Below are 24455 nucleotides of genomic sequence, written 5' to 3'. Positions count from 1 at the left end.
GCAACCTCTCACAGGGTCACTAGGACTTGGACAAGGCTGCGCAGATGGCCATGCCCTCAGCCTCTGGCCTGAGCCCTCCTGCCCTCGGATCCCACATCTCTGGAATTTCGGTCCCTCCTCCTGTCCACAGGTCCCCGTCATGGAGCACCTTGGCTCCCTGCCCCTGTCCCCAGAGCCCCACGTAGGCTGATTCAGGAGATGTTTCAATAATTTACTGGGAAGCTGACACTCAAGCACACATTTTATTTTGCAGTTTAATAGCCTAGAAGCCCTCCTTGTGGGGCTTTGCTGTCCTCCTGGGGGCTGCATCCAGGTCTCCTGCTAACATGGACGGAGGTGTCTCCCCTAGGCTGAGGGGGGCGGGCATGTTCCGTGGATGTGTCCCCCCAGGACTTTCATAGAATCTGCTATGAGGGCTGTCGATGTAGCTCAGAATGCAACTACAGGTGTTTTCTTTGGCTTTTGACCCGTTGCTGGGATGGCATTCCACAAAGAACATGGGCACTGACCAGGCTGGACAAAGGGCACAACCACGAGGGACACGTAAGGGAACCCCATTCCCGGTGCACATGTGGGCTCCCCGGGGCTGCGGGAGAAGGGGGTGGCCCCCGTCCTGCTGGGGTAGCTTTGGAAAGAGTCTCCACTCAGGGGGGTAGGCCACCGTGCACCACCCGGACTCTCTGGCTTTGCCCGGTGGCCCCTCCTGTTCCTTCCCCAGCCTCTTATCAGGGCTCCCAATCGTGAACACCTAGGTCACCCATCCTGGGGCTGCTCCCGTCTCTGAAGGGGAGACTTCCAGAATGGCGCCCGCTTAGCCCCCCTACCATCTCGGGAAATAAGCCAGGGCGGGGAGGGTGGGCCACAATCTTGGCGGGAGACCCTGGGGCCCAGTTTCTCTGGGAAGAGAGGCAGGTTAGCAGTCGCCTGCAACAGATACAGCCCCAGACTGTTCAGGCTCATACCCTGCCGCCGGCCCTGAGGTCTCCTCGATTCTCGGTCACCAGTCACCACCCAGATGGGGCGTTCAACCAGGGTGGTGTGGCACACAGGGGCCCTCGGAACAGCGGCCCCCATCCCTCCCCTCCCCCCAGCGGCGCTCCTTCCCTGGAGCATCTGGCGGGCGCTCACTCCTCCTGCAGCAGGGGCGCCCGGTCCCCCTCCTGCACTCTCTCGTCCTCCTCCCTCTCCATGCAGCCCACCGTGGCCACCAACCCGGCACCCACGCCTCCCCCGACCACGGCTGCCCCCGTGGCCCCCACTGCAGCTCCTGCGGCCACCATCCCAGCTTCTGCGGCCAGCGCCGCGGCGGCCATGCCGGCACCCACCACGCCCCCCGCCAGGCCCATGAGCCCTGCGCCCACGGCACCGCCCACAGCGGCCAGGTGGCCACAGAAGCGCACGGTGTAGGAGTCCATGAAGGCCTTGGCCTCGGCCTGCAGCTCGGCCTCCAGGGCCTCTAAGGTCTGCTCCCTCCCCGCGCATAGCAAGGCCGCCCCGTGCCGAGCCAGGAGCGCGTCCTTCTGGGTCGACAGGAGGTTCCGCATGGTGTCCGGCAGCACCCGGAGCGCAGAGAATATGCGCTTGGTGGCCACGTCCTGTGATGGACGAGAAAGAAGGGGCCCTGACCTGGAGCCCCGGTGCCTCCCACCGGACGCCGGCCCCCCCCCGCCCAAAGACTGGTCCCTCTCCTGCAGGATGCCTGGCCTCCCGGGGCCCGAGGCTCACCTGCTGCCGCAAGTACTCCTCAAACTCCTTCTTGGCAGCTTCCACCGTCCGAAGGTCGTGCAGCTGGGCAGCCATCTGTCCACGGCAAAACCCGGCTGCCTCCCTCCTTTCCCCCGCTGGGCGCTGCCGGGTCCCCCGCTCCATCTCGGGGAGCCCGGCTCGTCTCCCACCCGCGTCCTCCCCGTAGCCCCATACCTCATCCGGAGAGGCGCACCCAGGCCCCGTCCTGCCCATCCAGCCCGAGAGGTTCTGCGGAGACAGCGTCGGGGGGTCAGGGGGGGTGGGGGCCAGCGGGTCTCCTGGGGCTCCGGGGAGCTTTCACACCTTGATTTCCTGAGCCAGCTGCTGCCCCGTGAGCAGGCGTCTGTCCCCCCGGGCCGCGGGGCGCCCCTCGCTCCAGTAGCCCTGGCAGCGGCTCTTGGCATGCAGGGGGGCCGCGCTCAGCACATCGGCCACGTAGGCGCGGAGGTGGCCAGCATCATCATCTGTGTCTGAGGAAGAGAGTCCTCATGCAGAGGTGCCTGGTCAGCAGGACCGGCTTCAGGAAGAGAAAGGGGTGTCAGGAGAGGAGGAGGGGGAGGAGGGGAGGAGGAGGGGGAGGGGAGGAGGGGGAGGAGGGGAGGAGGGGGAGGAGGAGGGGGAGGGGAGGATGGGGAGGAGAAGGAGGAGAGGAGAGGAATAGGGGGAGGAGGAGGGGGAGGGGGAGGAGGAGGAGAAGGGGGAGGGGAGGAGGAGGAGAAGGGGGAGGGGAGGAGGAGGAGAAGGGGGAGGGGTGGAGGAGGAGAAGGGGGAGGGGAGGAGGAGGAGAGAAGGGGAAGGAGGAAGGGGAGGGGGAGGGGGAGGAGGGGAGGGGAAGGGGGAGGAGGAGGAGAAGGGGAAGGAGGAAGGGGAGGGGGGGAGGAGGGGAGAGGAAGGGGGAGGAGGAGGGGGAGGAGGAGGAGAAGGGGGAGGGGAGGAGGAGGGGAAGGGGAGGAGGAGGGGGAGGAGGAGGGGGTGGAGGGGAGGAGGAGAGGAGGAGGGGGAGGAGGATGAGGGGGAGGAGGATGAGGGGGAGGGGAGGACGGAGAGGAGGAGGAGGGGGAGGAGGAGGGGGGGGAGGAGGAGAAGGAGGGCAGGCCGGGGAGGCTTTGCTCCTGGGACACTCACCTCCCGAGCTTCCGTGGCCTTTGCTCGCCCACCGCCTCCTGGGAGCTGGCAGGAGGCAGCAGCGGGCTCGCCTTCCTTGAAGCAGCCCCTGAACCTTGGGGTACTTGCCGGACGACTTCTAGAGAGGAGTGGGGATGAGCTCTGAGCGGGCTCGCTGACAGGACCCCTCCCTGGCTAACTGACCTTCTGCCCCGTCTACACCTCCGCCCCATCCCCTCCCTCACCTTGATCATGTCGCCTACATGCCCCTGCCCCGCCTTGCTGGGGTGGGATGAGTCACGAACTAAGAGATCCAGGTGCTGGAAGAGAAGGGGTGCTGATAGCAGCAGCCGGGGTGTCGGAGTCTGGGGTGACAAGTCCAGAAACGGGTGTCTCACCTGGATTGGCACCATCCCATAATGCCTGCCCATCACCTCGGCCACGTGGACAAACATCTGGGGACGGGGCACAGGGGTCATGGCTGGGCCACTCCAAGGGCTGTGCCTCCCCTCCCCGTGGGCCACTGGAGGACGCCCTCCCGGCTCCTGGCCCCAGGACCCTCCTACCTCTCCCCAACCAGGCACCTCCTGGTTTACCCTCTGCCCCCAACCCCCCAATCCTGCTCCAGGTCACAAAATCCTGGGCCAGAGCTGAAAGGCACCCCTGGCCTCATGGGCAGGGCAGGGACAGGGTTCAGCCCCAAGAGCAGCTGTCTCCTCACCTCCAGATATTCCAGGTCTGTATCCTTCAGCTCCTGGAAGGCCGTGAGGATCTGGAACCAAGGAGAACAAGGTGGAAGAGGGTCTGTGAAGGCAAAGAGACACTGGGAAGACCCCGGTGAGGAAGGACCCCCAGGCAGACCGTGGGGCTCGGGATGTGCGAGGGACCAGCCCGGGGGACCCCCGCAGCCTGCAGGGCAGGGCTGGCCCGGCCCGGCCCGAGGGGTGGAGGGCAGGCAGGGGAACGGTCCACAGACCTTCAGCTGCCCCAGGGACCTCCGACCCACCTTTAGGACCTTCACACTGACTGGAGGCACCCCCTTGCAGGGGTACCCCAAGAACCTGCGGGGATCCCAGACACAGGAGCCTCCGGGATAAAGGGGACAGTCCCCGGGGCTTGGAGGGCCAGACCCGGCTGGGATGGCCCTAGTGTGGGTGGCGAGAGCGGAGCAGGGCAGGCAGAGGGGCTGGGGGGCCTCACCTGGTAGGAGCTCAGCATGGAGGTGAGGGCGCAGAGCCGGGTCCTCGTTTCCCTGCTCAGTTCAGGGCTCATGGCGTCCCCCGTGTCCACCAGGAACACGGCCACCTGTGTGGAGGCAGGGGTGCACACTGAGGGGTCAGCCTGCCGCGCCCCCCAGGTGCCTCTGCCCGCCCCATCTTCTCGTCCCGGCCCCCAGAGATTTCCTACCCGATTCCCTTCTCCGTGAGCCGGTCTGGACTCCTCTGCCACTTCCCCCCTCACCTTCCTCCCCTCCTTCCCCAGCAGGAAGGGATGGCTCCACATCCAGAGGCCCCTGGTGAGGCTGTTGGCTCCCCACCGGAAGCCCTGCCCGGAGCACCCTTCCCTCGGCCAGCCGCCCTCGCCGGGCTCCTGTGGGGCAGAGAAGCAGAGCGTCCACTGGCCCATCCGGCCCCCTCCCCTCCCCAAGCCAGGCTGGGTCCCTGCCCCCGCCCCCAGCCCCCGGCCCAGCCGCACCCTCACCAGGCCGGGCAGGCCCTGAAGCAGGTGGTTCAGCAGGAAGGTCTTCCCTGAGTGCCGCTCTCCCAGGACGGCAAGGAGGCAGACGGGGGTGTCCCTGGCCAGCGGGTGCTTCAGGCAGCGGTTGACGGCCCCCATCCTCAGGATGAGGCCCCCGGAGGCGTTGACACGCACCAGCAGCAGCGGCTGGGCCCTCACCGCGCAGGGCTCCTGGGCACGGAGACAGGGCTCCCTGAGCTCCCAGGCTGGGGAGCGTCCCCCCCGAACTCCACCTCCCTCCGTGACATCCCAGTGTGAGGTCAAAGCCCCCGGCCGGGAGGAGGCCTGCGCACCTGCAGCGCGGTGGGCAGCGGCCTCCGCGGCAGGAGCTTCATCCTCTCCCCCAGGCCCCGGAGGCCCTTCTGCTTGCAGGTCTTACGGCACTCGGGGCAGCAGGGTGGCCCGCAGCCGGGGACACGGTGGGTGCTGAAGCAGCGCGGGCAGAAGTCGTGGCCGCAGTCCAGAGAGATGGGCTCGCGCGGCCTCTCCAGGCAGATGGAGCAGGCGGGCGGCTCCCGGGGCGCCACAGGTCGGGCCCCCAGCCCCAGGTCCAACTTGGGGAATGGTGCGTGGGACCTGGGGGTGGTGTGCAGGGCGCGGGGACCCCAGAGCAGCAGTCAGAGGGAGCCTGAGACGGGGAAGCCTGGAGGGAGCCGTCTTGGGCAAGTTCCCGCCCAGGTCTGCCCCATTTCTAACGGTCCGGGAGGGAAGGATGGGGTGAAGAGACAAGATGGTGCACCCTGCCCGGAGCCTGGCACAGACGCCCACGGAAATCCTCCCCCATGGCCTCCTGCTGCGAGGGGAGGGGGGGGGGTCCCTCCAGGGGTCACTGACCTCTCCAGACCCCAAGGGGATCCCTTCTACTACCTCCCTCGGGCAGCGGGGACCATAAGGAGAAGCCTCCCGGGGGGCAGCAGGCAGCTCCGAGCTGGCATCTGCCTCACTGCAGCACCCACTGGTTTTCCCACCCCTCCCTCCACAGCCTGGCGGACCCAGCCTCGTGCTCCCTCCCCGGGACGGGCATCCAGGCCCCAGTCCTGCCGCCAGGCCCTGCCACTTACCAACTGTTGCTGCTGTTGCCCATGAAGCTCTGTTTTCTCTCCTTGGAGAGAAAATTGGGGAGAAAAACAATCCCAAAAATGTTATTTAGAAGGGAATCCAGACTTCTATCTTCATCCTGGATTCCATGTGCCCCCATCCTCCCTCTGCAGACCCAGTGCCCACCCCCAGGTCTCAGGACCAAAGACTCGCCTGTTTGCCAAGCCGGTGACAAAAGGAAATGACTGACAAGGCAGACCTCGGCATGGGAGGCTGGCGTGGGGAGAGGGTCCGGGAGAGGGTCCGGGAGCAGGCAGGACACCCAGGAGATCTTTGGCGGCGCTGAGGCTGGCTTCCCTCCCGGAAGGGCTGGCGGAGCTGTGGCCAGTGGAGGCTGGGGGGGGGGGTGGTCTCCCCAGAGGACACAAGTCGGCAGGGCTGGAAAATGGATGTGACAGTCGGGAAAGAGGAGGCTGCCTCTGGACTCACCCCAGGGGGAGGAGACAGGACTGCAGGAACCAGGGCTCCGGAGGGAGGGACGGAGCCGGGCCCAGAATCCCTGGCAGAGGCTGGGATGCAGGCAAGCCGGGGTGGTGAGTCGCCATGGAGACGGGAGGGAAAGATAAGGACAGGGAGGGGGAGGGTGGATGGAGAGGAAGCCATATGGGTGCGCGGTAGACACGGGACTAGGCTGGCACTGCCCCTGCTGGGCCAGCAGGGTTCTTCCGGGGCACCGGGCAGGGGGTGTAGAAGGCAGAGCTGCGGGGACGGGGAGAAAGCATGACCTGTGCTGACCTAGAGCCACGATGGCCTCCTTCCTCCCATGGATGGTCTCTGTACCGGGCACCTGCCAGGTGCGGGGCCCGTGATGCCACCGCACTGCCTGTGCGTGTCCCACCCCACTGCCTGCATGCCCCTCCCTCCAGGTTGTCCCAGCTGCGGCTTTCCTCAGCGCCCTGGGCTGTTCTGACGTTGGCTGCGTGTCCCCTGGTGTCTTCCTCCTCCAGTGACTTTCACCCTCATTCAAGCTTGTGACAGTTACCCCTGGCCCTTCTAACTGCCTCTCACCTGGGCTCCTCCCATCCACCCCCCAGTTCGCGGCCAGCCCAGAGCCCTGAGCACAGCCGACCCCTCGCTGCGCAAACACCTGCCATGGCTCCCCAGTCCCATCGGATCGAAAGCCAAAGTTCCTGGTCTGCCTGAGCCTTCCCCGGCAGCCCTCCCTCCCCCCGCCTCCACACCTTTGCCCAGTGTTCCCTGTGCCTGCAGTGGGGCCCCCATCCCTCCTGAGACCCTCGCAGGCCCAGCTCAGGGGCCGCCCCTCCCGCCTGGACGTGATCTTGCCCTCCGATGGCCTGTGGCTTGTGGACCTGACCCGTGATGGGCTCTGGAGCCGGGCTGATGCGGCTCAACTCCCAGCTGACCCCTGCGAGCCGGGCCCCAGGTGCTGCCTTTCACTTCTCTGAGCTCTGAGGGGTCACGATTACATATGGAAAGCCACTTGCCGGGGGCAAAGAGTTATTCTTAAACCAGGATGCAGCGGGGTGGGATGGGACTCCTACCCTGGAGGCGGTCAGGCGAGACCACCGTCAGCAGGCAGGGATGCCCCTGCAGCCCGGGCTGGGTCTTGCTTCCCGGGGACGGAGGGCCTCTTAATCAAAGCAGAGACGCGAGCCCTCAAGGGGTTGAGAGCGAAGCCTCACCGGGCGGGGGCGGGGGGCGGGGTTCAGGGCCGTGTCCACTGCTCTCCTTCGAGGCCAAGTAGGTTTTCTCGGTCACACGGCCTCACATCCCTGGCAGACAGATGCGGGGAGAGAGCCTGGGCGCCTGACTCACGTGCACTCCAACCCCTGCCCTGTCCCAGCGTGAGACCCAGGAAGGGACCGACCTCTGGGAGCCTCCGTTTTCTCATCGCCAGGCAGAGATGTGGTAAAGCAGACGGGCACCCAGCCTTCCCCCAGCAACACTCCCTGGGCACCCGGCCCTCAGGGCACGTGTCCCACCGTGGGACAGGCCCCTGGTGGCCTGGCTCCAGCCCCTGACCTCCTGACCTCTGTTCCAGCTTCTGGGCTGGGAGGAGGGGGCTGGGGTGGGGCCAACACTCCAGTCTCCAGACGGGGACCCTGTTTGGGGTGACTCTGGCTCCCCGGATGCGGGCAGAGGCTGCTTCACCAACCCCGGTGCACACGCGCGCACACGTGCACACGCACACCGTCACACGTGCCCTTCACGTCAACTCACACACACGCACACGGTCGGCACACTCCTCACCCGCACTGTGCACACGTGCCCTCACTGCCCTCCCTCGCCCGTGGACCCCAATCATGCACACGTGAACGCGCCACACTTAGACTCACAACGGCACACAGGCATATGCTCGCTCGTGAACGCGTACGCAAGCACATTCACGTGTGCACCAAGGCCTTCACACTCGTGCACACTCACAGTCGAGCTCACAGTCCCACAGGGACACACACACTCGTACCCACAGGCACACGAGCTCACCCTCAACCTCACAACCTATGAGGAGGTACTGTTTCACTCTCATTTCACAGATGACAAAACTGAGGCCAGGGAGGTTAAGTCTCTTTCCAAAGGTCACACCGCTGAGAGTGACGGTGCTGGGATCCCGACCCAGGCCGTCAGTCGCCCGCCTAGCCACCCAGCCACCCCTGTATCCGTCCATCTTCTCATCCATCAGCCTCCAGCGTGTCTGCCCATCCAGTCATCCGTCCTTGCACTTCTCCGTCCAGAGGACAGGTATTTACTGAGCACATCACACCCGGCAGGACGCAGGCCCTGAGTACAGGCTGGTGAACACTTGGGGTGCCTCCAGTCGAGCAGGGGAGGAAGAAGGGTCCCTAGCCGAGTCCTGAGGGATACGCTCTCTGCCGAGGGCTGTGGGGAGAGGCGGCTGTGAGCACGGAGCGAAGGCAGGGCACTGGGGTCTGGACACGTGGGGAGGTCGGGCCTGAAGGATGAACAGCAGTGGCAGGCAAAGGTGCGGCGGGTGGGAGGGCAGCGCTCTGGCACGGAGACCGAGAGGGGAAGGAGGGGAGGCCGGGGGGCGGGGCACGCGGTTCCCGCCCTGTGGAGCCACAGGCCTCTCTGGGTGCTGTCAGGTGTGCTGAGCCCCGGCCTTGGCTGCCTTCACGCCCAGGACTCTCCGCCCCTGCCCTCACCCAGGCCTCACCCAGGCGCGTCCGTGCCAGGCCGCCTCGTGTGAGCACCAGAGACCCGGTCGGGCCGCTGTCGGGGGAGGAGGACAGGGTCCTGGAGCCGTGGGATGACAGAGCTGGAGGGAGGTGCCCTGTTCAGCTGCCACCTTCTAGCTTCGAACAAAGACCAAGGTGAAGCCAAGCATGGTGTGGAATTCCTGCTTTTGTGCAGAGAAAACAAGGTTTCTACTTCCTGGATGGTCCCTCCCAGGGCCACCAGTCCCCTCCCATCAAGGTGGCCCCCGCCCTGCCCTGAGACAGCCGCTGGTATTGAAAGGCCCCCTCCACGCCCCCCCACCATCACCGCTGGCCATCGTTACACGTGGTGTGTAGTTTCCACCTCTGCGTTCAGAGCTGGTGGGGGGCAGTCAGCAGAGGGGCGCCCAGGCCAGCCCTGAACCCTGTGCTGGGCAGGACACAGTCCAGGCGCTGGCGAGGCCAGGCCCACTGTGGCTGCCCAGGACCCTGACCCTGACCCTGGCTCCGCTCCCTCTCCTGCCAGCTGCCAGGGACTTCCCATCGCAGCAGGAAAGTCCCGAGTCCCTAGCCTCCCGTTCGGAGCCCCCCGCATCAGTTCATCCCCGGCTCCCTGAAATCATTTTCAGAATAGAACAACCATCGGACACCTGCTTAGCAATTTAGGGTCACGATGTCTTGCCAAGAGCTGCCTTCACTGATTCCCACAGAACAGAGACAGCCCGGCGTCTTGAGCTGGGAAACAGGCTTGGGCGCGGGGCGACCGTCCAACTGGGTGAGGCCCCAAGTCTGGGCTTCACTCAGACTTGGGGCCGCTGAGGCTCAGTCTTGCAGGATGGGTGGGAGTTAACCCCCCTTCGTGAAAGGTGCTGGGTGAGGATGGGTGTTCCAGGCCTGGGGAGCAGCCTGTGCAGAGGCCGGGCTGGGGTCAGTGCCGGGGAGTAGGGCAGGGTCCGGGGACCGAGGTGGCGGTCAGCAGAGCACAGACATTGGAGGGACATGGGGCAGATTTCAGACTTTCCTTGCATGACAATGGGAACCGTAAACGATTCTAAGCAGGAGGTGTGTGAGCAGATTTGTGTTCTGGAACCATCGCTTTGCCCACACAGACACACTGGAGGAGACCTGGCTGCTCTGGGCGGCATTTAACTGGTCCTGAAACCCATCCCCTAGGGACAGCCGTCCAGAGCACTGCTAAGTTTTGCTGTAACAGACAGCAGTCAGAGTCACACAGAAGCTTCCACGGCCTGGGGCGGCCCAATGACATGTGCTGAATGTCAGGAAAGGAGTAGAGAAGCCACAATTCCAACACGGGGGACAGGAAGGTGGGCTGCAGGGGCAGGACACACAAGACGGGGGCACTCATTGATGTGGTGACAGCAAGTGACATTGGTGGAGCTGGAAGCCCCCCCAGCGCCTTTCTGAGGTTCGCACCAGTGGGTGGGCGGTCCTCGGCGGCTGGCGGCCAACCAGCCCTCACACACCATCTGCCCCCAAACCCGAGCCCAGACCTGGCTCCCGGCCCCTCCCCCCGCGCCACCCCATTCAGACTCCCAGCCGCCCACCAGGTCTGGAACATCCAGGCAGTGGGCCAGGATGCTGAGGGACAAGGCCACCTGGCCCCTGAGGAGCAGACTCCCCACCAGACTCCGCCCAGCTGGACCCGGCCCCCCAGACCCCTCCGAGGTGAGAGGCAGCGCCTCGCAGCTGGACAGCCAGCCAGACTGAATGGGGCCGAGGGCCCCTGCGGTCCAGGCCTCTATATCCAGACCTCTACTGGCCAGGTGGCCTAGATGAAGGCCACCCCCAAGATGGGCCGGACCAGCTGGAGGGCCCTGGACAGCACCCAGGCCTCGGCTCAAACACCAGCCCTGCCCAGCTCCCCGGGCCCGGTCACTCCCCTCACTCAAGCTCAGTGTCCCAGCAGTAAAACTAAAGATAATCACTCCCGTGCGGGGTTATTGCGGAGAGCCCGGCGTGCAGCTGGTGCTTAATAAATGTCAGCTGCTGAGGAGCCGTGGAGGCGAGCCTGGGCTCACCTCACTGTGCCCGCGTCTCCCCAGGCGCCTGCCCCCCTGCCTGGGCTCTCAGGCCTGCCTCCTGGGGCCTGACCCCTCCTCTGTGAAATAAAAAGCCAAGAGATTCCTACAGAGGCAGAACCTTCCGGGGTACTTAGGTCATGAGGACGATGCCCCACAGACAAAGTACTGTTTCAGCAGTTTACTGCTGATAAGAGCGATCGCACATATTTACTGGGCTCCTAAAATATGCTGAGTCCTTTAAACAACAGGCTCTCCAGTTCTCCCCGATTTCCTCTAAAGGTGGAGACATTGCTCCACTTTACAGATGAGGGAACTGAGGCTACCCAGGTGCTCATAGCCACGCCCGCCTTCCGCCGGCCTCCCTCCCTGACTCTCTTTCTCTCTCACGCACACAACGTTCCTCCTTCCTCTCTCAACCCCTCCCTGGGCAGAAGCAGCCGCCAGGAGCTCAGCGGTCCACCACGTAGCCTGTCTGCTGACAAAATGAGTGTGGAGTGAGATTAGGTTAACAGGAAATGACCAGCTGACCCTGAGGTCAGGAAGGAGGGTGTCCAAAGGCTGGAGTTTGCTTCTGCTTTCCGACAACGAGTCTGGCAGCAGAAAGAGCAGAAGTCCCCACCCAGATCGGAGCAGCCGGTCCAGACTGCTCGGTCCCAGTGGCCATCCTGCTGCCAGAGGCGCGGAGGTGGTCAGCTGAGAGGCCTGAGCAGGCTTGGGAGCCGCCCACGGGGCTCGGGCCAGCCCTGCCCATCCACAGTGGCCATCAGGGACAGACCAGGGCCTGAGAGCCTCAGCCACCCCTCCCTCCCCCACCTCTCACATACCTACCCTCCACCCCCAGCCGGGCCGGTTTTGGGGGTTTTTTAATCCATCTGTCTATTTATTTATTTTTGGCTGCGTTGGGTCTTCGTTGCTGCACGTGGGCTTTAGCTGGGGGGAACATAAAACGGTGTAGCCACTCTGGAGAACACTCTGGCAGAGTGGTCAGAACTACCTTATGACCCAGCCATTGCACTCCTGGGCCTTTTCCCCAGAGAAATGCTCCCACAGAATGTTCACACAAAAACCTGTACGTGAATGTTTATAACAGCTTTATAAACAAAGTTTATGGCAAAACACTGGAAACCACCCAGCTACCCTTCAACAGGTAAATGATTCAACAAAGCAGCAGGTCCAAATGGAGAGCACAGCTTGGCAATAAAGGGGAAGGAACTAGTGACACACACAGTGACCTGGATGCATCTCCAGAGAATTATGTTGGATGAAAAAAGCCAAGCCCGAAAGGTTAGATGTTGTATGATTCCATTTATATGACATTCTTGAAGTGACAAATTACAGAAATGGAGACCAATTAGTGGTTGCTGGGAGGGTTAAGGAGGGGGTCGGGGTGCAGGGAAGCGAGTGTGCACATCACGGGGCCGCAGGACGGACCCTGCTGTCCTGGAAGCGTCCTGCATCTGACTGAATCCATGTCGTTATCCGGGTTGTGATACTGGAGGACAGTTTTACAAGATGTTCCCATTGGAGGAAACTGGGTACAAGATACCTGGGCTCTCTCTGTATCAGTTTGTACAACTGTATGTGAATCTACCATTATCTCAGGATTAAAAGTCTAAGTTAAAAATAAAAGTAAATAACAATCTAAAGGAAGGGTGTCCCTTCCTGCTTAAAATTGGACACCGCCTTTCTGTGGCCGGTAGGGTAGTCTAATGCTCCCTCCCCACGTGGCCTGCTCACCACCTCGAGTCCCCACCCCCCCCACACACAGCCCTCCCCTCCTCCAGCCCCTCGCTCACTCCTCCCAAGCTCAGAGCCACCTTGTCCGAATCTCAACCACCGCGAGCGGCCCAGAGAGGCCCCTCAGCTGACCACGCTCCCTCCGCCGTCCAGCCACTCCTTCGCATCCTCAGGACTCTGCTGAGACTCCCGGCCCCCTGCGTGGCCCTCCCGGGGGAGCGGTCCCCTTGCTTGCCCAGCACACAGCCCCTCAGGGGCCACACGCTGGGCCTGCACGGAAGGCTGCCGCTGCATGTGCTGGTGGGACCCCAGGACGATTCCGCAAAAGAGCCCCTGTCTGCTGAGGTGCCCTGACTCAGTGCGGTCACCAAGCCCAGAGGGCCACCAGCCCAGCCCCCGGGCAAAAGCACAAACCTAGGGGGAGTGGGGCTTTGTCCATGAGCGTCCACAATGAGCCAGGCTGGAAATGACGCAAATGCCCACCACGGGACAGTGTTAAGCAAAGGCGGGGGGGTGGGGGGAGGCCTGCATGCAGTGAGGCCCCAGGGAGCACAGCTCAGACGTGAGGGTCCCCGTGGTCTCCAAGGAGCACATGGAGCTTCATCTCTGCGGTCACATCCACTGACTCTGACCAAGTGAGAAAGGAAAACTGACATCCAAAAATGTGTATCTGGGGGCTTTCCTGGTGGCGCAGTGGTTGGGAGTCCGCCTGCCAATGCAGGGGACGCGGGTTCGTGCCCCGGTCCGGGAGGGTACCGCGTGCCGCGGAGCGGCTGGGCCCGTGGGCCATGGCCGCTGGGCCTGTGCGTCTGGAGCCTGTGCTCCGCAGAGGGAGAGGCCGCGGCAGTGAGAGGCCCGTGTACCGCAAAAAAAAAAAAAAAAAAAAAGCGTATTTGGGACTTCCCTGGTGGCGCAGTGGTTAAGACTCCACACTCCCAACACAAGGGGCCCGGGTTCGATCCCTGGCCCGAGAACTAGATCCCACACGCATGCCACAACGAAGGAGCCCGCCTGCCGCAACTAAGATCCAACACAACCAAATAAATAAAATAAATAAATAAAATAAAATCGTATCCCTACTACAAGACAAAATTTTTTTAAAAAACACAAGAACGTGTATCCATCATTTCGCTTAAAATAATAATAATAAATTATCATGTGCTTACATAAATATTTCCATAAAAATAACCATATTTCCCAACACAGAAAAACAGTGAGAAGGACGGTGCCAGCTCGCCTGTGAGTCTGCGCCCTGGCTGCACTGGAGCAGCCGGGCTCTCGCGTCTTGTTCTTCGTTCAGTCTTGAGAAGCCTCACGTCGCAGGCTCTGCAAACTCTATCCCACTCCCCGGAAAACCAGGGCAGAGAGAGCAGATAACACACTCGCATTTTTACTGCAAAACTCCTTCCGATCTCTCAGACACCCTGAAGGGGCCTGGGAGACCCTCAGGGACCCCAGATGACACTCTTGAGAACCGCGACATGGAACTAGGAAACAACAAGCTATTGTGCTGAGCGAGAAACCAGACGCCCGAAGAATATGTGCTGAACTATGCCATTCATAGGAGGTCTGGGAACAGGCAAAACCACTGCAAGATGAGAGCAGTCAGAATAGTGCCTCCCTCGGGCTGGGGAGGGGGACGCACAAACGGGACCTTCTGGGGGCTGGAAACCTTCTGTCTCCCGACCTAGGGGCGGTGACACAGCAGTTCACCCAGGTAAGACTTGGTGGAGCTGCAACCCTGCCCACGTGATCACTAACCTCAATAAAAAGGAAAACTGTAACAGCAGGCTGATACGCCTTGGACTCGGCTTCAGCTTCGTTAGAAATGCCAGGACGTGCCCACCCTTCAGTTTGTAAGGATTAGAGGCCACCTGTGGGGGTCCCAGCCCCCAAGGGCATGCCCACTCCCCATTAGAGCCAAGATCACCCTGATGCAGCCAGGGCAGACCTGGGAGGTCACGGGACACCCACTGGCAAGGCCACCGCTGGACCAGGGAGACCGGGGGCCCGGGTGACACAGCCCTTCCCCACCCCTCCCGGCCCCTCTCTGCTGGGTGCTGGGCAGGGCACCTGCCCTGTGCTCTCACCGAGTCTGCATCAGGCAGGGGCATGACAACCAGCTGGGGATTTTCTTCCCCCAGTGAGTCTGTCTTTTGACTCAAGACCAGCTCTCTTTGTAGGAAAAGAGAAGAACGGGCTCTTATTTCTGCCTCAGGCAAGAAGCAGACTTGGTGTAACCACAGAAAGACAATTAGGAACTGGGCCTTGGAATTCTCCACGGCCCTCCCTTCCCAATGTTTACTGTTACACAAGCCAAAGTCTGTCCTGCATCAACACTCCTCTGACCCTCTCCTGCGTCCCCACTTGTCCTCTCTGCCCGGCCAGCCAGCTGGCGCCCGTCCCTCAAATGCAGCTGCACACTCCCACCCCAGGGCCTTTGCACGTGCCGCCTCTTTCACTCAGACTGCTCTTCACTCGAATATCCTCACAGCTCCCTCCCTCTGCCCCCCGCCCCCACCCCGCGGGTCTTCATTCCAGGGGTCGGGGTCGGCGCTCCAATTGGCCCCTCTCCCCAGCATCTGTCAGTGAGCCTCTATCAGGGCCCACCCATCTCGTGTCTATAGACAGCCTCGGGGGCAGAGGTGAAGACTCCCATCTGAGCCCACATGGTTCCCAAAGCCTGAAATGTTTCGTGTCTGGTCGTTTACAGAACAAAGCTGCCGACCCAGCCTTAGTTCCTCCCGGCCTCTCACTGAGCCTTCCCGGCCCCAACTTCCCTAACTTCAATCACCAGCTCAAGTGTGTCTTGTTTTCCCTCATTACGTTCGTCCCCACCCAGCAGGCTGCCAGCCGACCCCTGCGTCCTGCTTGTCGTCTTGTGCGTCCCCTCCCCGACGTGGGCAGGTGGTCCACCGGGTCTACTCCTGGGTGCATCCCAGTCACCCCGGGGCAGAAGCGCGCCAGGCCCTGGAGACGGATGCTGAGCGTGTGGGCGTCCATCTCCGTCCCCCTAAACTTCCCACATCGTGAGCGCCGGGAAGGGGCACACTGTTCCACGTGGAGCAGGCGCCTCATAAACGCCGAGGGATGCAGGGGTGCACATGCGTGAGGACGTGCGTGTGCGTGTGCGTGTGTGTGTGTCTGTGCTTGGTCAGAACCGACAGTGGTGACGAGGACCCTTGCTAGACAGAATTCTGTGCCCGTCGGTCCTTCCCATCGGGAGGAATGACACATGGGACGAGAGTCCGGGATTCCAACCCCACGCTCCTCCACTCTGCGGTTTTTACTAAATCATCTCCAGGAAGGAGTGTGAAGTGCAGGGTGCTTCCAGAAAGCAACACCACCCTTGTTCCAGCCTGCCGGCCTCCCCGTGCTGTGTGCAGACCCCCTGCACCTGCCCTGCCTCTCCGCTCGCCATCGCCCCCCAGCGGCACCCTCTCCGGGGTGCTGGGCCCCAGAACCCAGGCTTCTTCTCTCCAGCGGGGGCCGGCACCTGGGCAGACAGCTGCTCCCACCCCAGCAACAGCACCTCAAGGTGGGGGCGGGGGATGAATCAGTGGAGCGTGGAGGACCTCTAGGGCAGGAAAACTATTCTAGACGATGCTTCGATGGTGGATATGTGTCATTATACGTTCATCTAAGCCCACAGAGTGTACAGCACCAGCAGTGAACCCCCACGTCAACTATGGACTCTGGGTGAGGATGACGAGGTGTGGGTGCAGGTCCCGTCTGGTGGGATCGTTGCTGGGGGGCCGTGTGCGTGTCGGGGCGGGGGGTACACGGGAAACCCCTGTGCCTTCCTCTTGGTTTTGCTGTGACCCTAAAAGTACTCTAAAAAACAAAGTCTGGTATTTTTAAAGGAGCAACTGTTGAACTGTGTGCTTACAGCGCATGGATTTTACGACCTGTAAGTTATACTCCTGCAACCAAGCGGCAAGGACCCTATGGGGCCTTCCCAGGAAAGGCCGTCCGAGGCCATGACCTCTGCCTGCCTCTTGTTGGCAGAGAAACTTTAGCCTCTTGGGCTTTCCCTGAATTCCAAAGAATAAATTTAATCAGAGAAATGAGAAAATGCAGAAACAAAGGAAAAAAGTCAAGTAAGACGAAAGAATAATAGTTTAGCCATAAAACAAGTCAAGGACCTTTAGTTCCTCCTCAAGGGCTGTAGGTAACATCCTGAGCCATATCCTTGAGCTGCTTTGCAGACACCAAAACCCCCCCACCAGGTGGAAGAAGTTAACTGCATGCTGACCACCAGCACGTAGACCCCAGACAGGTTGGAACCAGAAGGTTGACTGAGATTCCGGAAACACGACCCTTTTATCTCACCACCAACCAATCAGAATAATGTCCAAGAGCTGGTCACACACCCCTCGACCCCCTCCTTCACTCTGTCTTTATAAACCCCCCCTGAAAGCCCTGAGGGAGTTCGGGTTCTCCTTGTGGCCCTGAAGTTAACGCTGCACTTTCCTTCACCGCAACCTGGTGTCAGCAGGTCGGCTTTAACACTCGTGGGCGAGCACACCTGAGTTTGGTTCAGTACCACCCCCATAAATCATTTTTAGAATTAAAAACGGAGATGGAAAATGCCAGAGAAAAGATAAGAACAAGTAAGGATCCATTCGGGAGGCCCAGTATCAACTAATAAAATAATTGGGAAGAGAACAGAGAAAACGGAGGGGAAGGAAACAGGAATGAAAAGGTGACAGAGAAAAACTTACCCAGGAGGACACAAGCCTCCCCGTGTGGAAGGGCCACCAAGTGGCCACACGGCGAAACAGAAGGAACCACCGGACTCCTCCGACACCAGGGTGGACGCTGCTGCTCTCCAAAAAGGGCCTTCAAGCACCCTTTTACCCCGAAGATGTGGACCCATTCGTTTGATTACATTAAAACCAAATCCCCAAACCTCCATCTGTGTTTCCTTCCCAGCACACAGCGTCCACACAATTCACACATCGAAATGAAGCCACGCTCCTAAGTTACATGAGGCCCAGACACCCCAACCCCAAAGGCCTCCGGGTCCACCTCGAAGGTCTGAGCCCAGCACCAATCCACCCACCCCACCCCGTCCCCCATGCGTCTTCTCTCAGCCACTGAACTTGCCCCAAACCAGAACAGGTGGGGGAGGGACGACACCAAATCCCTCCTAATTTCCTCCCTTTCAAGAAGGAAAACACGGGAGGGAAGGAGCCCACACCCCGGACGGCCCCCATCAGTCGGGACCCATGCTGGTGACACCTCTCCCGTGGCCCCCTCTCCCCCCCGCCCCCCAACCCACCACACAGCACCTTCTCAAGTTCTCCCCTCTGGCTCCAGGACGGCTGAGGTTGTGTGTCTGCTCACCGCTGCCTGCATGGGGGTTATGGGCTGGCCTGTGTCCCCCGAAAGCCACCTGCTGAAGCCGACCCCAGGGCGGGCCTGATGCGGTCTGACCTCACACCCCAAGGGACACCACACCCTCGTCCTGCGGTAAACCACCAGGGCCCTGCCCCTTCCCGCGGCCTCTGGGGAGGGGCCCGGGGCCAGCAGCTCGGCCAGACCCCTCCTTCCTTCCGACAGGCATCCCAGTCTCCCTCGGAGCCGCTCATTCCGCCTGGGTTGGAAGACGTACCCTCTGCGGCGGGAGACGTGGGGGTCTCGTCCCTAGCTGTGGTCTGAGACACTCCACAGGCTGCTGGGCTTTCAGGACAAAACCAAAGACCTTTGTCAACCAGAGTCCTGGCTGGAAACTAAGGCAGACTCAGCTGTTTTGTAGAGCATTCCATGAAGGGATGGTCACCTGGATGTGGGCCTTAAGGAAACCAGCATGGGGGGGCGTCAAGGCACCCGGGGCCCTCCTGGGCTGCAGGGATAAGGGGAGGAGATGGGTTGTCAGGGCCAGCGAAGGGGTTATGGGGGGAGCCGTCCCTGGGGTGCGGAGGGAGCACAGCCATGAGCAGACTGCGGTCCTGGGCGGGACAGGGCCTGGGGGAACACCCGAACCTCTCTCCCCGCTTGTCCTGTCAGTGCCTCCCACTGGCCGAATCCTGCTGGAAGCTGGGGCCACAGGAACAGTGGTGCCCTGGGGACAGAGCAGGACAGAGAAAGGTGGAGTGGAGAGGCGAATGCCAAGGAGGTGGGCAAGAGACCCATGCAAGGCCCATGGGATGGGAGCCCTCACCTCCTGGAACCAGCTCTGCAGCAGACAGGCCTGCCCAGCGGGCAGCAGCGTCCTGACAAACCGTCCCCTCCATGCCCACCACTCCGCAGCCTCGGAGCCCCTCACTGCCACCCACCCCCGCTCAGGCAGCCGCCTGCCCCGACAACGCCGGTCAGAGAAGCCCCTCACCTACCGCACGGGTGTCTTCCTCAGACCCCTAACAATGGGCAGAGCGAACCAGGTGCCAGGAGGGCCGAGCCCCAAGCTCAGGGCTTGCGGCCCAAGCGGAGCCAACGTGACTCAGCACCTCGCCTGCAAGGTCACCACCGCCAACCAGCCTGGGACCCGGGACCAGACGCCTCCGGGTGACCAGCACCCCAAGAACTGAATGCCCCTGCCCCTGCTCGAGTTAGCCCCTCCCAAAGTGGAGCCCAGGGCCGTGCATTACATTAGCTAAACCAACCAACTGCACCCTCATTCCAGGCAGGGGGACCCCCAGACACGGGAAGAAATTTCCACGCTGGGCAGCCAATAAACGTGCCCACTGATACGGGCCCCTTTCAGTGCGTCCAAGGGTTTCCCTCAGACACTGTCTTTAGAGGGAGGACTTACTCACGGTACCTGTGGCCAAATTTCTTTCCCTGAAGAGTTAAACCAAGCCTCAACCACACCCAACAAGCACAGTGCCTGCTTTGCACACCCACATATATTAAGTTTTTAAGAAAAAACTAATAGGCAAACTATGACTGATACGACATCGTTGCTTAATTCTTTCTCTTGCCTTTTTTGTTTTTGGTTTGTGTTCTTTTGGTTTTGGTGGGGGAGGGGTTCCTATGTTTATTAGTTGTACTCAGCAGAAGTCTTTGATACTTGACTTAGGACATGTTTTATTATTTGTTTTGATGACTGATTTTTCATTATTTTCCTTTCTGTAGCCTGTGCTAAAATTAGCTGGCATTTGCTGAAAAGAGAGATGTTTTGGAATTAGATTCAGCTGTGTGTAACAGGAAACAACCAAAGAGGCTTAAACTAGATAGAAGTTTCTTTCTCTGCCATGTAAAAGAGGACTGAAGAAGGGCAGTCCAGAGCTGGCTTTGGACCTGCTCCACGATCCTCCCTGATCACCTCCCACCACCCCCTGAAGGGGCCTCCTCCTCACTGTCCAAGGTGGCAGCCAGAGCGCCAGCCATCGTGCCCAGGAACAGGACAGAGGACGGGAGGAAGAGGGAATAGCTGCTGCCTTTGCACCACATCTGTTTGCATTTTCTTGGCCAAAATTCAGACACGTGGCTTCACCAAGGGAAGCTGGACAATCAGGCCAGCTAAGGATCAGGACCTCACTACTCAGGACTAAGGGAAGAATGGCTATCGAGAGGAAGGCTACCATCTCCTCCACAGACAAGGATAAAAATCACATTTAAGGCAATCCGTTCACGGAAGAACAACTCCCACATTTATGGTGATGACAGCACATATTTACTGAATAGTTACCAATTGTGGGCCCTGTGCTAGGCACCTCATATGTTAGCCAATCCTCACACAGGCCTCTGAAGGATAGACCATGACCACACTTGCTCTACAGAGGAGCAAACCGAGGCACAGAGAGGCTAGGTGACTTGTCCAAGGTCACCCAGCTAACAGGTGGCACAACGTGGATCTGAATGCAGGCAGCTGGCTCCAAGTCCCCCAGGACAACTCTCACCAGCATTTACAGAACCGGGGCCAGCTGGGTGCACCCAAGGGGCCACAGACTCAGGAGTGAGGAGGGGGCCCGGGGCCAGAGCTGCTCTCTTACTCTGAGCCTCTGCACATCTCATCCACTCTACAAATGCTCGTCCCCAACATGCGTGACGTGTGCGATGAACTGCCTGGTGCCTGTGTTTGCGGCTCCGTGGGCAGCCAGTACACGGCAGGTGCTCCGAAGACACCTGACCTGAGTGGACGCAGGCTCCACGCGGGGGTCGAGACGCAGCCCCTGCCCTCCAGCGCTCAAGGCCAAGTAAGGAGATGGGCGGCCGCGCGGGAAACAGAGCCACAGAGCCGGCTCAGGCGGGGCCTCCATGCGACAAAGCCTGGTGAGGCCGAGCTGTACTTTGTGAGTCACAAGCAGTCAGGTTGTAAGGCCCTCGAGGTTGGCCTCAGCCACACTTCGCATTCCTCTCCAATCCAAGGTGAGAAGTGTAGGCTCAGCCCTGAGGCCACAGGGAGGCTGAAGCAGGGGGTGGCAGGGCGGCCCCCAGGGGAGACCATCCTGGCAGCCTGTGCCGAGGACTCTGCCGGACTGGGGCAGGGAAAGGGTGGCTGGAGGCTGAGGGGGCCGGACAGGAGGAGGCGGCCTTTCAGGGCTGAGGAAACTGGCTGAGAGGGGCCGAGGGGCGTCTGAGGTGGGACGGGAGCCGAGTGAAGGCATTTGGAAGAAGGGGCTGCGGCTAGGGGAAGAAAAGCACAGGAGGCCTCTGGGGGAGGGGGAAGGAGGGGGCCTGAGGGGTGCTGGAGGGGGCTGGAAGGGGCCCCGGCTCAAGCTGGCCGAGAGCACTTGGATGCCTACAGGCTGTGCTCACGGCTCAGCAATGTCCCGGGCCTGCCAGGATACGCCTGGCCGCTGCCCCTGCCCCCCAGCCCCAGCCCCCGGTCCCACATCAGGAGCTCTGGAGCTGCCCCCCACCCCACCTTCCGCTCCCCAGAACCCAGACATTCCCCCCCCAACCTCAGCCTTTCCCCAGCGACGACGGCTAATGAAATCCAGGCCAGGGAAGGAGAGGGAGAAAACAAACAGACGTGGGCAGGGGGGCCGTCAGGAGGCGGGGCAGGGGCTGGGGGTGCCAGTCGGGGGGAGTCCGGGCCGGTCTGAGCCCTGGGGCGTGGACTTCCGCCCACTTTGCCCCGCAGGGCTAATGAGGCCCAGGTGGTCCCTTGGCTGGGGCCCACTTCCCGGCGCCACTGACAGTGTAAGTGGATGCCGGTTCCGAGCCGGGGGAGGGGGAGAGGGAGCTCTGCAGCCGCAGGGGCGGGGCTGGAGCGGCTGGCCGGGGGCCCAGCACATAACTCTGGGCCGGCTCAGTCTGGGGCGCAGTCTGGGGCAGCAGACACCCAGCCGCTTGGAGCCCAGCTGGCAGCATGAAGGTACCGGGCCGGGGCGGGGGCCTCGGGGCCACAGGGGACTGAACCCACCCTGCAGACAGGACCCTTGCCAGGCAGGGGGCTGTGAAGGGACGGGGCTCAGTCCAGGGGAGGTGTGGAGGCAGAAGCGCAGACCAGGGGCTCCTGGCAGGGCTGGTTCGTCTGAGGGGCAAATGCAGAGGGGGCGGGGGCTCTGGGGCCGGGCGGGTGACCCTGTTCTCCTGTCGTCAGGCCCTTCTGGCTCTGCCGCTGCTGCTGCTTCTCTGCACTGGCCCCTGCGTCCCCCAACTCTTGGGGATCCGGGGAGATGGTAAGCTGCACTCGCACAGCCCGCAGGCTGGGCGAGGGGGCTGTCCTGAGCATCGCAGCTGGGAGTCGGGCCCAGGGCTGAGCCTGTAAGAGGGGGCAGGTGGGCCAGACGGTACGCGCCCCCAGCTCAGGGAGGGAGGTGAAGGGGGGGCCGGGGGGCAGAGGTGGCTGGTGTGCCTCAGGCCCCTTCTCCTCACCCCACCCCCAGCTCTGGAGAGGTCATGCCTACAGCAGCCCCTGGACTGCGACGACATCTACGCCCAGGGCTACCAGGCGGACGGCGTGTACCTCATCTACCCCTCGGGCCCCAGCGTGCCTGTGCCCGTCTTCTGTGACATGACCACCGAGGGTGGAAAGTGGACGGTGAGTGGAGGGGGGGGCACGGAGGCCAAGCCGCACAGCTGTGAGCCTGCGACTTCGTCTCTAAAGCAGGGACGATACAGCACAGTTTGTGCGCCTCTGCCACCACAGACTCCTAGATGCTAAAGGTAGGTTAGTGCCTGTAATCCTCACAATAATCCTGGGAGCAAGGTTACAAATGAGGAACCAAAACCCAGAGAGGTGCAGTAACTTGCCCAAGGGCACACAGCCGGCGCCGGACTCAACCCCAGGCGCCTCAATTCTAGAACGCCCCCTTCACCGCTTCCTGCTCTCGGCAGCCGCTCCCCGAGGGGCCTGGTGCCGGCACGCGCCTCACCTCGGCCCCCGGCGTGGTCCTCGCCCGGGTGAGGCCCCAGCCCCCTGGCCCCTCGAGCGTCCAGGCCCATCCTCTCTGCTCCAGGTTTTCCAGAAGAGATTCAACGGCTCAGTGAGCTTCTTCCGGGGCTGGAACGACTACAAGCTGGGCTTTGGCCGCGCCGATGGGGAGTACTGGCTGGGTAAGGCGGGGCCCGGCAGGCCGGGGGCCCCCAGACCCAGGTCCCCGCTGACCGGCACGCCCCCCGACCCCCCCCCCCCCCCGCAGGGCTGCAGAACCTGCACCTCCTGACACTGAAGCAGAAGTATGAGCTGCGGGTGGACCTGGAGGACTTCGAGAACAACACGGCCTTCGCCAAGTACAACGACTTCTCCATCTCGCCCAACGCAGTCAGCGCCGAGGAGGACGGCTACAGCCTCCACGTGTCGGGCTTCGAGGACGGCGGCGCAGGTACCCACTCCCGCCAGCCGCGGAGGGACTGGGGGGAGGCCGGGCTGCCCCCGCGCCCAGGCGGCCCCGCGGGCTGCGGACGCACAGCTACCCAGCGTCTGGCTCGGGAGAGGCCCCGTCCCCAGGCTGCCCCTCCCCTCCGCCAGGCGACTCCCTGTCCTACCACAGCGGCCAGAAGTTCTCCACCTTCGACCGGGACCAGGACCTCTTCGTGCAGAACTGCGCGGCCCTCTCGTCGGGCGCCTTCTGGTTCCGCAGCTGCCACTTCGCCAACCTCAACGGCTTCTACCTCGGCGGCTCCCACCTCTCCTACGCCAACGGCATCAACTGGGCCCAGTGGAAGGGCTTCTACTACTCCCTCAAGCGCACCGAGATGAAGATCCGCCGGGCCTGAGGCGCCGGCCCCGCCTCGCGGCCCCGCCCCCCGCCCTGCCGCCCCGCTGCCCTCGGCGCCCGCGTCTCCCGGGGGCCCTGTGGCTCCAGCCCAACCGCTCCCCTCACACCCACGACGCCCAGCTCTCGCCCGGGCCTCCGCTCCCCTCCACCTGGCTACACGTCGGCGGCCTCCCAGACCTCCGGAAGGCACCGCCACCCGGCCTGGACTCGGACCCCGTCCGGAAGGCTGCGGGCCGGTGTCCCACCTTAGCCGGCTTCCCGACTGCGGCCTCCACCAGGGCCCCGCGCCGGGAGACCGGAGGCGCAGTCCAACCCACTCCCTGCACACGCCAGGCCACCTGCATGTGGCCGCCACCGCCACGCCCTAGCAGTCCCGCCAGCCAGCAGAGAACCTCCCATCCATCACCTCCCTCCCAGCGGCGAGCACCACGGGCCCCCAGCCCCGTCTCACTCTCACGCTCACGCTCAGCTTCCCCCGCCTGCCCGTCCCAGGCACCCAGAGCTCGACACCCAAACCGTATCTCACCCCAGCTACCGCAAGCCACACTAGAACAGCCACGGCCAAGGTAGGCACAGATTGTGAGGTCCCCCCACCCGCCCCGGGGGGGAGTCTGACCACGCGAGGTGGCAGAGGGCAACCTCTGTGGGGCTAGGAGCAAATGGGGAGTGGAGATCTTAATAAACCTCAGGACCTGAATGAACTGGCCTTGGCTGTTGTGCACGCAGATGCGTTTGCTTGG

General features: G+C 62.3%; 2 protein-coding genes across 12 annotated transcripts; one reads left to right on the top strand and one right to left on the bottom strand.

The window, feature by feature from the left end:
* Positions 1–228: 228 nt before the first annotated feature.
* On the bottom strand, positions 229–9060 carry RNF112 (ring finger protein 112). 10 transcript variants are annotated; one of them, XM_032617970.1, is made up of 15 exons: positions 7188–9060; positions 5839–6063; positions 5649–5689; positions 4881–5163; positions 4546–4758; positions 4258–4440; positions 4051–4155; positions 3572–3622; positions 3249–3305; positions 3096–3170; positions 2872–2989; positions 2050–2216; positions 1921–1974; positions 1726–1800; positions 229–1595 (listed from the first exon to the last, which is right to left on the bottom strand). In XM_032617970.1, the coding sequence occupies exons 2-15, from the start codon at positions 5890–5892 to the stop codon at positions 1125–1127; spliced, it is 1947 nt and encodes a 648-aa protein (XP_032473861.1). In that variant the 5' UTR covers positions 5893–6063; positions 7188–9060; the 3' UTR covers positions 229–1124. The 10 variants fall into 10 exon arrangements, with proteins under 10 accessions (XP_032473861.1, XP_032473862.1, XP_032473854.1 ...); XM_032617971.1 differs by having other exon boundaries at positions 4312–4440; positions 4552–4758; XM_032617963.1 differs by having other exon boundaries at positions 1726–1974.
* Positions 9061–21802: 12742 nt separating this feature from the next.
* MFAP4 (microfibril associated protein 4) lies at positions 21803–24416 on the top strand. 2 transcript variants are annotated; one of them, XM_032617121.1, is made up of 6 exons: positions 21803–21866; positions 22095–22173; positions 22381–22535; positions 22954–23050; positions 23137–23319; positions 23466–24416. In XM_032617121.1, exons 1-6 carry the CDS (start codon positions 21861–21863, stop codon positions 23711–23713), a joined length of 768 nt encoding a protein of 255 aa, XP_032473012.1. In that variant the 5' UTR covers positions 21803–21860; the 3' UTR covers positions 23714–24416. The 2 variants fall into 2 exon arrangements, with proteins under 2 accessions (XP_032473012.1, XP_032473013.1); XM_032617122.1 differs by having other exon boundaries at positions 23488–24412.
* The last annotated feature ends 39 nt before the right edge of the window (positions 24417–24455 follow it).

The sequence above is a fragment of the Phocoena sinus genome, chromosome 20 (assembly GCF_008692025.1).
Source record: "Phocoena sinus isolate mPhoSin1 chromosome 20, mPhoSin1.pri, whole genome shotgun sequence".
In the NCBI taxonomy this organism is placed as follows: Eukaryota; Metazoa; Chordata; class Mammalia; order Artiodactyla; family Phocoenidae; genus Phocoena; species Phocoena sinus.
The sequence above is the reverse complement of the archived record's forward strand: the minus strand, read 5'-3'. Positions and strand labels throughout refer to the sequence as shown.